The sequence below is a fragment of the Haemorhous mexicanus genome, chromosome 1 (genome assembly GCF_027477595.1).
Source record: "Haemorhous mexicanus isolate bHaeMex1 chromosome 1, bHaeMex1.pri, whole genome shotgun sequence".
NCBI lineage: Eukaryota > Metazoa > Chordata > Aves > Passeriformes > Fringillidae > Haemorhous > Haemorhous mexicanus.
Genome location: NC_082341.1, coordinates 118,827,171 through 118,839,537, shown reverse-complemented (window position 1 = coordinate 118,839,537; position 12,367 = coordinate 118,827,171). Strand labels below are relative to the sequence as shown.

General features: G+C 40.3%; 1 protein-coding gene across 2 annotated transcripts in view; it reads right to left on the bottom strand.

Moving 5' to 3' along the window:
* The window catches only part of RGS20 (regulator of G protein signaling 20), a 34,379-nt gene extending 22,567 nt beyond the window's left edge, over positions 1-11,812 (bottom strand). Inside the window, exons 1-2 of one of the 2 annotated variants that reach the window (XM_059860604.1) lie at positions 11,690-11,812; positions 11,506-11,508 (exon numbers count right to left, since the gene is read on the bottom strand). In XM_059860604.1, coding sequence (XP_059716587.1) covers positions 11,506-11,508; positions 11,690-11,812 — 126 coding nt within the window. The remainder of the gene's footprint in view (positions 1-11,505; positions 11,509-11,689) is intronic. The other variant, XM_059860593.1, reaches the window with a different exon arrangement.
* Between the last annotated feature and the right edge of the window lie 555 nt (positions 11,813-12,367).

Below are 12,367 nucleotides of genomic sequence, written 5' to 3'. Positions count from 1 at the left end.
CCCCCATAAACCTTTGAATTATTTGGAATAATTGAAAATCCTTACAGGCTTGATTTAAAAAGAAAAATCTCTTCCATCACAACCATGTTCTGTTAGCGTACGTGCCAGCGACATGACAGACCCTGTGGTAAGTCTCTGGTCAAAATGTTGATCAGAAAAGGATTTGCTTCTGTGTACAAAAATCCTGAGTTTCCAGACCATGGAGGAAGTGGCTCAGGGACGCTCATTATAAGCTTCCAGAAGGTGTCACTGTGCACCTACAATTTGAATGGGGATAAGGATTACTGCCAAAGCACTGTTCCTCCTTGTGCTATTAGGGCTCCTCTTCTCTGTTCATATGGAAATTAAATGATCCGTTGGAGAACAACATTTCTTTTTTTTCATGATACAAAAAGTAACAATATCTCCATAATATCACTGTCACTCAAGAGGTACCAATCCAACCGTGACCTGCAGAAGTATCTCTGATATTCTGGGTCACACATAACCTAATTATTGCACAGGATTCTTACTTGCAAGGTAATAAATATAGTTAAATTAAAGAGGAAATCAAAGCTGCCATGAATGCAATTTTTAGGTCTTATAGAGCAGTTTGTAGTTGCATTCCAGAGCTGATTCAGACAGGAAGATTAACGGGGTAATTTGCAACCAGTGTCCCTGAACAGATCGAGGTTTCAGAATCTTTGAGTTGTTCAAAGTGAATCTGAAAGCCTGGTTGCACAAGGTGGTTGCACAGTAACATTCCAGCTTGACAAGATTTCTGAGGAAGACACAGTGATTTCTGCCATTAATTTTCATCAGGTTTTGGACCTTATAAAATATGGATCAATTGGAAAATTATGCAGCCATGTTAAAAGACTGATGGGAGAAAATATAATGCACTTGTAGGACTGGTGGTGGAGAAGATGAAAGGAGAAATACACTATAATTCCTTTGAAAAAGAAGAACAAAAGAATAAAGAGCAGGTAATGAGAGACTGCTGAAGAGTATGAGGTTAAAGGGCAGTATCAATGAGAATGTTGCAGGCTGGTGCTGCATGAAGACAAAATTCTGTATTTGACTCATTGCAAACTAGATTGAGCTGGTGGCCAGGAGTATTTGTCCAGCATCTTAAAAAGACATATGAATGATGATGAGAGGAAAAGGAGTTGATTTGATAAGGAAAACAGTGAGAAGAAGCTGTGAACATGTTTTGAGAAAGGGAAGACTTCAGGTGTTATCTATCCCAGTGTACTGATTTATCAGTGGTACCAAACAAATACTCTCTTAAAGAGGTCAGGTTATCCCTGTTATATAGAAGTGAGTATGCCAGTGGAAGTGAATAGGAAGCCCTGGAATTTCCTTGAACAATCTCTCACTAACATTTATTTCAGAGATGCCCTATGTGATTTAGCCCCTACAGGAGTATCTGCCAAGATTAGAGAGACTGTAATTACAGACAGCCCAAGTTGCTGGCTGAGTGTTGTGCTTGCTTAGTCTTGAAGCAGCATAACAAATGGTATCTGTTCCCAGGTCTCCCTTGACACCACAGATACTGAGGTACAAGTTAAAGACAGAGGACCTCAAGTAGACAAAGGAATAAAGAAACAAACAAAACACTCCAAACAAACACAACCCCAACAAATGAGTCAATAAAAACAACAACAAAAAACCCAACAAAAAACCAACTCAGAGTTACCGAGCTTTTGAGGGAGGTGCTTGATGTGCTCCTGTGAAACCACATTTCTCCTGTTTGATGTACAGACTGACCCTCCATTATGCAGACTGGGCTTTTCCTCTGGCCTCTCCAGGGCTGTCTATCATGTATCCCTGCACTGCCCTTTGCTCTGCATTCTAGAATTGTCTTGAGAGACGGAGAACAGCACTCCTGATGGATAGAATTTTGCACATTCCTATTTTTGTGTCCCATCACACATTCCTATCAGTGTGTCCCCCACTGCTCAAATCAACTTACTGACAAGGTCACACTTGAGGCTTGTCTCCCTCTGTTACACTACTTTGAAAGAGCATGTTCTCCTCCTGGGCAGAAAAAATGTTTCTTCCAACCTCCTTTCTACAGTTCATTTCGACCATACCTCTGACCAAACACAGAAAATACAAAGTGGGACTGAAATTGTCCTGTCTGCAACAGCCTAACCTCTTCCTCTGTTCTGTAACACCTCTAACTTACTTCTCCTGATGATTTGGAAATGTTGGTAAGAATCTGTTTAGAACTCAAAGGGATAAATGAGAGAGCATAGTTTTTTTGTGAATCTGAAACAATTTTACAGCCAGAGCATGCCACTGTTTCCCAGGTAAATCATTCAGTAAGACACTATTCTTGTACTGAAATGAAGCACAGGCATTTAACTGCACAGAGTCTGTATGAGCAGAATAAATGCAGCGCAGCGAGAAAGACTAGTCTGTCATCAAAATCAGAATCAAGCATTTCAGTGAACATTAGGTTATGCTAGTTGGAAGAAATGTCCTTGGCTTTTAAGGGCTGTGACTCACTTTGTCAGTCTTATGACTGGAAAACTATTCCATGCTGAACCACTCAGAAGGTCTGGATGAAAACTGAGAAATACCGTTTAACCATCTTATTTAGGGCCCATATTAAATATAAATGTTGTACATGTCCCGTGCATTACCATGCAGAATCCTGGGTAATGTAAATGAAGCAAGAATTTGCAAATGAAAAAGCAGGACAAGGGGTCAGAGAGGAGCAACTCAGCAGCTTCTTCAGCACAGTCTGAGCACCTCTGCAAATCTGAGCATGAGTTCCAAGTACCAAAGGCACAAAAGGTGTGAGTGCCAAAGCTCATCTGGGATACTAAACTACAGCATTAGCAAGAATCCCTTAAAGGAGATTTTCTTCCCCAAAGACAACTGTCTCATGAGGATCTGTGTGTTTGAACAAATTTGTTTGGTAATAAAAAGAAAAGAGCATAGATTTTACAAAATGAAGCACTGCAATGCAAGAAAATTAATACTTTAAAATATTATAATCTGCCTGTCTCTCGTAATAAATTGTTTTACAGTTGAAGAACAAATAATTTATCCTATTTTGGTCTAAGCCTGACCCACTGTTTTTGTTCTTAACTTTATTATTCTCAAAGGAAGCAGTGAAGTCAACAGAACAGTGAGAACTGTTTTCTTCTTTACTTAGTCCTAAAGTAAATCACACAAACTGTCACAGGAAAAATCACAGCTACTTCCTGATATTAAGCTGTGTTCACAGCTGGAACCAAATAAATAACAAAACAAATTTGAGCCTTTCCCCTTTTCCTGTATGAGTTCTTCAGCATAGACCTGACATCTCTAGGCTCCTGAAAATAATTTCATCCTTCTTGTGAGAGTAAACTGCTTGCTACAGTGAACCAGAAAAAAATATGTGACATTTTGTGAGACAATCAGCTGCTGCTTGGCAGGCATCACTGGGCAGCTCCTGATTTATTTTAGCCTGCTCTTACCTTTAACAGTTGATATGGTATTTTAGATTGGATTTACTTTGAGACTGACACTAAATGTATAATATTGAAGGCAATTAGCTTCCTGAGCTGTTTCCAGCCACGTAAGGTGGTAGGATAAATACCTGTTAGCCTAAAGATCTCAACATCTAATTTCCTGAGAGTTTTGGAATCACCGTTAGGACAGGGAGGGGCTTTGGGAAAGGCCAAGCCTTCTGAGACATCCAGAACTGTCAATAAGCAGGCACAGGCTGCTGTGAGCCAGGCTTCACCTGCTCACAGATCCTTGCCATTTCCCAAGTAATTTCCTCAGCCCATGTTTTGGATGAGTCTGATGGAAAAATAATGCTCTCTCTGTCTCACTTTTAAATTTCAGTGCTTGTGAAGAAATATACTATTACTTTCATTGCACATAAACAAGGTGGTTTTATCTCCTATATGGTCTCTGGGAGAAGAGTGATGGTCTCTCCCTTGCCTTTCCTGGCTTGGCATGGCTTTGGCTTTGACCTTCTCAGAAGGATGCACCTAGCTGTCAGCTAGCAACATGAAGCTTGGCTTAGAAAGTAAGGTATTTGTGATAGGATTCTGATCTCTTTTTGCACCTCTTTTTTGACTGAATATGCCTTAGGAAAAGATGCAAATAAATGGAAGTAAAAAACTGTCCTAGAAGGGGCTGAGAAAGTAGGACTGAGTAAGTATTAAAAGGCTTGAAATAAACATTTATTTTCCTGTGGAATCTTTGAAATTTTTGTGGAAAGAAATTACTGTGGGAAAGCAAGTGTGGAAATTATGATTTTTGTGTCTTTGTATCACTCATGAGAAATACATCTCGGGTAGCATGCATTGTATACAAACAGGCAAAGAGAAGGAGTAAATTACTCTTCATACTCACAGTATACACAGCAAGGAGTAATGAATTTAAACAGGGACATTTAGGCTGACCCTAACAGCAAATGTCAGATGACACTTTCAAACTCCCACCCAGAACTGCCTCTGATAATCTTAGATCATAGAATGAGTTGGGTTGGAAGAGACCTTAAAAATAATCTATTTCCAACCTCCCACACCCTACGAACAGGGACACCTGCCACTAGACCAAGTTTCTTAGAGCTCCATCCAGCCTAGCCTTTTTTCTCCAGGCAGGACAACCCAAACTCTCTCAGCCTGTCTTTATAGGAGAGCAGTTCCAGCCCTCTGATTACCATGATACTGCACTCCACATCATTCTCCTGGTCACTGGAAGGATTTGCTGATCTGGTACTTCAGGACTCCTCTGGCACTCAGAAATCCCTGTGAAATATGAGCTGAAAAAACTCCATACACCAATACCTCTTTCAATTAGAAATAAGGTGTATTGGAAATAAATCAGAGTACCATGGGAATGCTATGCTTGGGTGATCTCTAACACATCAGACTGAACTGCTGCAAGTCACAGCAACACCAACTGCATTATGCTGGGCTAGTGATGCAGAAAGGTATGTCATTTTAATTTTGTATTTTACCAGAAGTCATTTACTTTCATCAAGTTTGAGTCTGAGAGGTATATCATGGAGTAAAGGTAAATTCCTTCTGACTCCCAGACACCCCAAACTAGATGCCTTTTTAAGGTCTCCATGGTCTTCCAGAGTAATGTTGCTTTTCTCTGCGTCCTTTATCTAAATTGTTAATTCTTGCTGGTGAAAGGATATAGTAAATTAATGTATTTGTAAACCTGAAGGTACCCATATCTCAAATGAGTTGATCTAGATTTAGGCTGAGTAGGATATTTATTAATCGGTATGACATTTTGTTCCACTTAAAGAAGGTCATTGTAAATTAATAAAAACAATCTCTGCAATTCAGGTCAGTCTAGGGTTGTTTTACTGAAAATTTCCAGAACTAGTGTAAAAGCACTTTGCCTTTTGGTTTTCATATTCATTAAATTCTTTCTGACAGCAATATCTTAATCAGGCCAGGAATCTGCATTTTGCCCACTTCAAAGGTGCATGTGTGAACAGGAAGCTTTAGGACTATTTCAATAGTAAAATATGTAAATCACTAAATTAGAAAAACACATTATTGCAAATTAGTACAAATTATCTATGAGGACTAGAAAATTTGCACACCATTAATATGCAAGTAATCTACCCATTAATGTGTAGTACATTATTATTTTGACAACTTTTACAAAAGAATGCCCTCTGACTGCTGTCTATGCAGCTATTATTGGCTCATAGACAATGCTGAGCAATACAGCCAGCTATTCTCTGAAAAATGTTTCTGGATGCAAAAAGGAAAAAAAAAAAGAATTTATGAATTAAAATATAATTATGCCATGTAATTACAGAAAAGTTTAAAAAGAAAGACTCTTTGAAGAGCTCTTTGTTTCACAGAATAGTTGGGACTGGAAGGGGGTCTCTGCATATTGTCTTGTTTTGCCTCCTGTTCCTCAGGCTTCCCAGTTCTGTGCTGAGCAGGGTTTGGAGTCCCCTGAGGACAGAGACTTCAAAACCTCTCTAGGCAACCTGTCCCACCACCCTCACAGTAAAAGACCACAACTTTTTCTGTCTGATAGAACAATTCTTGCTTAAGCCACACTCATCTGTTCTTACTTTCATGCTAAAGATTAAAAGATAATGTTTTAAAAGGAGTTATATTCAATACTTCGAGCTGCCTGGAGCAGACTAGTATGCTAGGGACACATGGAGGAAATGTGGGAACAAAAGCCCAAACCCAACACTAAAGATCTCTGCAAGGCTGTGCAGGGGTAGCCAGCAAGTGATGAAATGAGTCCCATGCACTGACAGAAGCTAAGCCAGGGGCTCACTGCATGTCTTCCAAGGTCTGCTGCAGGGTGCCCCATTCACAGCACACTGCGCTCCTCCACTGCCCCCAGCAGGACCCACAGAGCTGAACTGGCCTCTCCTGGCCAACATTCCATGACACCCTGTGGTATGGAATGTCCCTTTGGCCAGTTTGGGTCAGTTCTCCTGGCCCTGCTCCCTCCCAGTTTTTGTGCACCCATTCACCAACAGAACATGGCAAGTGGAAAAGTCCTTGACTTAGGGCAAACAGTGCTTAGCAACATCTAAAACTTTACTTTGTTAGTAAAGTTAGTCTCACACTGAATCCAAAACACAGTTCTACACCAGCTGCTTGGAAGAAAATTAAGTTTATCCCAGCTGAAACCAAGACAACACTGCAGGTCTCATAAAGGTTGATTGTCTGTAAAATTGTGCAGGAGTAGTCCTTTCTTAACTAGTGAAAGCACTTCAGGGACAAGATATACTATTGTTATAAAGGATACATATCCAGCAAACTAAATTAAACACCAGAGAACACCAGAGAGATATAATGCTCTCCAGCTCATCCTAGAAATAACTTTGCTTACCTTTAAAACCAAGTGCTTATTATTTTATTTTATTATCTTAGTCTATAACTATTTGGCAAAATACCTACTCTTTTCCCTATCAAACAGTATACTGTATCATCAAAGAAGTCGTCAGTATGACTACCTGCTCATAACTCGGTGGTTCCTAAATGCCCCATAATACTCATATCTCTCCCAGAATTCTGTCTCCCTTTGAAACCTTGCTCCTGAATAAAACAGAGCGTCAAACATGTCTCAAATTTTACATCTGCTGTGTACAAATAACTATTTTGGCATGGACAAAGAATGCTGGCTGCATCTGAAAGGGGTTCAATCCCTAGCCATACAGTTTGCATCCCCTGCCCATCTCAAACATAAGAGATAATATGTGACTATTCAATTATGTTTCAGCCTGTTTAACTATGTGCAAGATCTGTTCAGAAGCAGAGAAGTGTGTTCTTGGTTTGTTCTCAACACCCTCTGACAATCACAAGCTTTCAGACACACAAAAATGACTAGGTATGAAAAACATACTGTAAACATACTTGGTGGAGATTATATTGACTGAAAAGGGTGAGTATATTTACCAATACCAGGACTTTTCCTACTCTTACCAAAGATAAAGACAGCATCTGATTTCAGTGGGACTGTTAAGAGTAACAGCAATTAATGACTGCCAGCACTCACCAGCTGAAGACACTGGAGTACTTGGATAAAAGCAGTGCAATTATTCAACTGGCATCAAAGTTTTGCAAATAACTTTTATGATTTTTGACATTTCTGGAATTGTTTGTGAATGGATTTCTATTTTATATTTTATCAAAGAAATTATGATTCACAGCAGTTGCCAAATAATTTAGGTGAGCTATGCATGGTCATGAGTGACTTTCACATTACAAGCAGTTCATAGAATAATGTTGGACATCTCCAGGCCCAAAGGATTCCTGCAGAGCTAGATCAGCTAGACCAAGGATAAAGGATGCTTCCCTGGGGCTAGTCCTTCAGACAGCATGCTCAAGGCCATTTCCATTTCTGACTGGTCCCCCCCACAGAATTTAAATGGAGAGGACTTGGCAAGCAGGAAAGCCATGCTAGTATAACCAGGTATCACGGTGCCTCAGCCTACAGGTTTTTGTTTAAGGAGGATTCATACTGGCTCTCTGCATCTCCTTGGCACACACCTTCTCACTTCACACTATGCTGTTCTTCACCTCTCTGCTCCATGCCCTGTGGAGGAAAGGAAGCCCTTACAGGTAAGGCAAATGTCAGCAGAAGGTGGAAAGGATTCTGCTTCAATCCCTAGCAGGAACAGGGCTGTCTCCTCACAGAAGATGAGCTGGAAGCAAAGGGATCCCACATCCCACTCCCACTACACGAGAAAGGCAAACAGAACATAGAGATAAATTCAAGAAAGATCCAGATGATAAAACAGTACCACAGCAAGGTGGAAGTCAGCTCCTCAGATCAGATTTATGATCAGATCCCAAAACCACCAGGCAAGCCCACACTGACAGGTGACAGCCAAGGTCAAGCCAGGAAGCCAGCCCAGGGTGGGAGGCTCCACTACATGGCTGTCGCTTGACTGGGGACCATCCCCCCTTCAGGCTCAGCTCAAGGGAACCGGCCCTGTGGGCTAAACTTGAACGGAGCTGCTGGTCCATGGGTGAGGGTAGAGGCCCCAGCTGAGGCTGGTCAGGACCATGAAGACTTATTAATGCCCTCAGAGCCCTCACCCTGCTTTCCTACCTGTACTTGCCCAGTCCCCTGCTGTCTGTAGGTGCATTATTCCTGTAAACCCAACCAAATCTGGAGACTGTATGCTTTGAAACCACAATTACGTTATAGAAGTAAAACAGGTTCTATCCAGGTGTAATCTGGACATGAACTAAAATGTGGCAGCTCTCTGGAGAACATTCTCACCCTCTTCTGAGGAAAGTATAGCAATGAGCTCTGTGGAACAGGACTTTGGCTAAATTTTGTCCATAGGGGAAAGAAACTGTGATATATTTGAAACCTTGCACTATGTCCCTATGCAGTGAATCATATGATGCAAGGCATCATAATGTTTCAGGGGTGTTTTATTTTGTTTACTTGCAAAAAGCTCCTTGGGAGCACACATAAATGTCTGTGTTAGCTCTGGCTTAAGAAAGTCCTTGTATCTTTGTGTTGATAGTGGCAAAAAGCAGTTTATTCACTTTTGCTTTTTAACACTTTTATAAATCAAGATGCAAACATGCAAGAGAGAAAGGTTTTTTAAGCAATGCAAATGGAGATAAAAAAAAACAACTCATTGAGTTAATTTAAATGTTATGAAGAGAATTTAAAAGGCCTTTAAGCTCTGCCTACCACTTTTCAAAAACATTTCTCTTGTAATTCAGTTTCTCTTTGAAAGCACATTGAAGAATAAATAAACCTAATTCAAGTGTTCCATTAAAATATTTAGGTTTGTTGTTGTTGTTGTGGGTTTTTTCTTTGTTTTAGTTGGGGTTTTTTTAATTGAAAAATTTATTTGATATTTTGGCTTTTTTACTCTTTGGCATGCGGAATTAGGTGCCAACTTGGTCTCAGAAGCAGCCACCAGTCACATTGAGAAGTATCAAATCCGAAATCTCATCTAAAGTGGAAGAGAGCATGGGAATTAATGAGGACTGTGGCATCAGTCTGATCAAGGACCCTGTCAGTCACACAAATTATAGGTCTAAGAACATAATCTCTCTGCAGCAAGCAGTGTCACATATAAAAATGTTTTACCAAAAGAACCTGAACTTTCTGTACATTTCAATGTCACCAGGAGTTATTAAAAAGAAAAAAAAAGTTTTAATGTGATCTTCTCGATTCTGGAAATGTAAGTCGCAAACAGGTCTTGAACCTTACAAACCTGAAGTTATTTTCCTAAATACTACTAGGAAATCATGTAACCCTCTGTGCAGTGGTTCCCTAGCAGTAAAAGAGAGAGGCATTTCCCACTCAAGTGAAGTAAAGCCTGCAGTTTATTTTAGTTCCCCAGCCTTAGGGCTGTACACACTTCTGGATGACTAAGTTTTCTAACTTCTATCACTAACACAGTCCTTGAAGACCCATTAGCTACCAGTAACATTGCTTACATTACATATGTGAAAGGATCATTTGCTGATGTGGTTTATGAAGTTTTGGAGACATGTACCCCCAGAGAGTGTAGCCTCATATCTGAGCTTCCACATCCCAGCAATTTCAACTCAGCTGAGCTCAGAAAGTGGTACAGAGCATCTCCTGGGCAGTCCCTGCAGGCTGTCTCTGCTACCAGGGATGAGAGCCACACCAGTAGAGCTGCAGCATTTAGAAACAAAAGCACCAAACAAAGTAAATGGAACAGACAGCAAGCAGGAGAAGGGAAGCTGGAAGAAGTTCCTTTAACAGTGCTGTTAAAGGAACTGTGAACAGTAACTGGCTCTGAACATTCCAGTGGCATTTATGTCCCTCTACAGACAAATCCTTTGCAGAATGGAGAAAGCATAAGTTATCCTCTGCTAGGTCACTGACTCAGTCCTGTGCACCATGTTCTCATAACCTCAGCAACAAACTACAAATTCAGGCAATATCCACTAAAGCAATCAGCAAGCTGAAGGGAACAATTCACCTGCAGTGAATTAAAGGATGACTAAATGAGAAATGACTGGGGACATGAGTTATGAGGAACTCAGAATCTGTGTTTCAGAAACTATGACTGTCAATGGTTAACTTCAAGAGCCATTTGGTCTATGACAAAACCCTTTTTGCCTTCAAGAGGGTCAAGAAGTCCCCAGTCTCATGTGCCAAATGGACAGAAAATAGGCCAGAATGACATGAAATTCTGAACAGAGTGTACATTGTTCATTATCAGAAACAGTTTTCTGATATCAGCAAACCAGGCTGAGCATTTTCTCTCAGCAAAAGCAGTGAAAGTAATTTAGGATTTCTGATGAGTGCATTCCTGTAATTCAAATGAAGTAGCCTCTTAGAAATGGTTATACTTTGGCTAAGGAAATGGGATGGAGAGATCAAATCTAGCTTTAACTTGTAAGGCAGATGTGGAATTGGGAATGGCTCCTTCCCCTGTCTTAACTTTCCCCAACCCTGCCAACAAACTCAACTGGATGCCTTAGCATGTCTATGCTTTAAGTCTGAAAAAAGACAACCTTTGTGGTTCCAGGAGTGCAGGACTTTGCTATCACTTCCTTTCCCCTATCATGCACAATGATGCACTACTTTTGCCCCAAAATTTTAGTAAGATACCATTTCTTGCATTTGTCTCTCTTGCTATGCTGCATAGGAACATGCATAAATAAATAAATAATATCAGTTCACCTCTCAGGCAGCTTTCAGGCTTTTGACAAAATCTAGAAGATACATGACTGCTGTTTCTAATTAAGGAATACTCTATAGGTTCACTAAAGAGGATTTACTGTAACTCCCTAGTAGACTCCAGTATTATGCAGTTTGATTTCTTTAGCATATCATCTTTTGTCAACTACCAATAAAAATAATCTGACATAGTACTAGTAAAAACAGCAAAACTCTTCAGTGTCTAAACACCATGAAGCAACATATTTTCCCTCACTCTTTTAGCAACAGATTAGCTTCACAAAGCATGAATGATTTTTGTTAGATGGATGTGTTTATTATATTCTTTGAAAGCAGACACTTAGTGGGAAGGCAGATCACCACCTCCTTTGTCACTGTGGTTGCAACTTGCTGAAGTACAGAGGGCAGGGGATGAGGCTCAGGAAAACTGCATGAATAGTCATGTCTTGGTGATAAACAACCTATGGCTGTTGTTCATGACATCAATACTTCTTTCTCCTCTTTTCCAGATACACCATTTCACCCCCTCCCACAGGACATTTGTATAACTAATCCTGAATTTTTTTCTTACCTTGAAAATCCATTGTGCAGCTTTAATATCTGCTTCATCTTCTTTTTGGAGATTCTCCTTTGCCTGACAGTTGTCTGCATGGTAGCTGTGAGTCCTGAAGTAGAGCACAACTTGCCTCCACATCAAGAAATAAAAAGGCTGTTCCTGAATCAAATTTTACAATGACCTTTCTTGGAAAAGCACCACTTATATTTAATGATGAAATTAAACCAAATCCCAGACATTGGGCTGAATGACAATAACATAAAGATTGCTTGTCCTTACACTGCTGGACAAATGTCCAGGCCTCTTGCAGCTTGCCAGTTCTTCCTGCAGCCTGGAGGAGTTCTGGAGACAAACAGGATTATCTGTCCTCGGATATCTGCAGTGTCTCATCCCTTCAGCATGTGCCAGCTTAGAGATTAGATTTACAACTTTGTAGGTTTTAGTAAATTGCAAAGGAGAAAGACAAGCACAGAGTGGTTGAACATGCCAGAAAAACAAGCTGTAACAACCACGAGAAACTTTTTATCACCTCAGAGTGAATGTATTTCATTTACAACTTGAAAGAAGAAGGAACTCAGCACACAGTTATACTCTGCAGGCAGCACCAAAAGGAGATGTCTGTCTTAGGTCAGTGGTACCTGCCAATCACATGTTTTTCCTCATTGGCTGAACAGATGGCCTGCTGCTAATCCT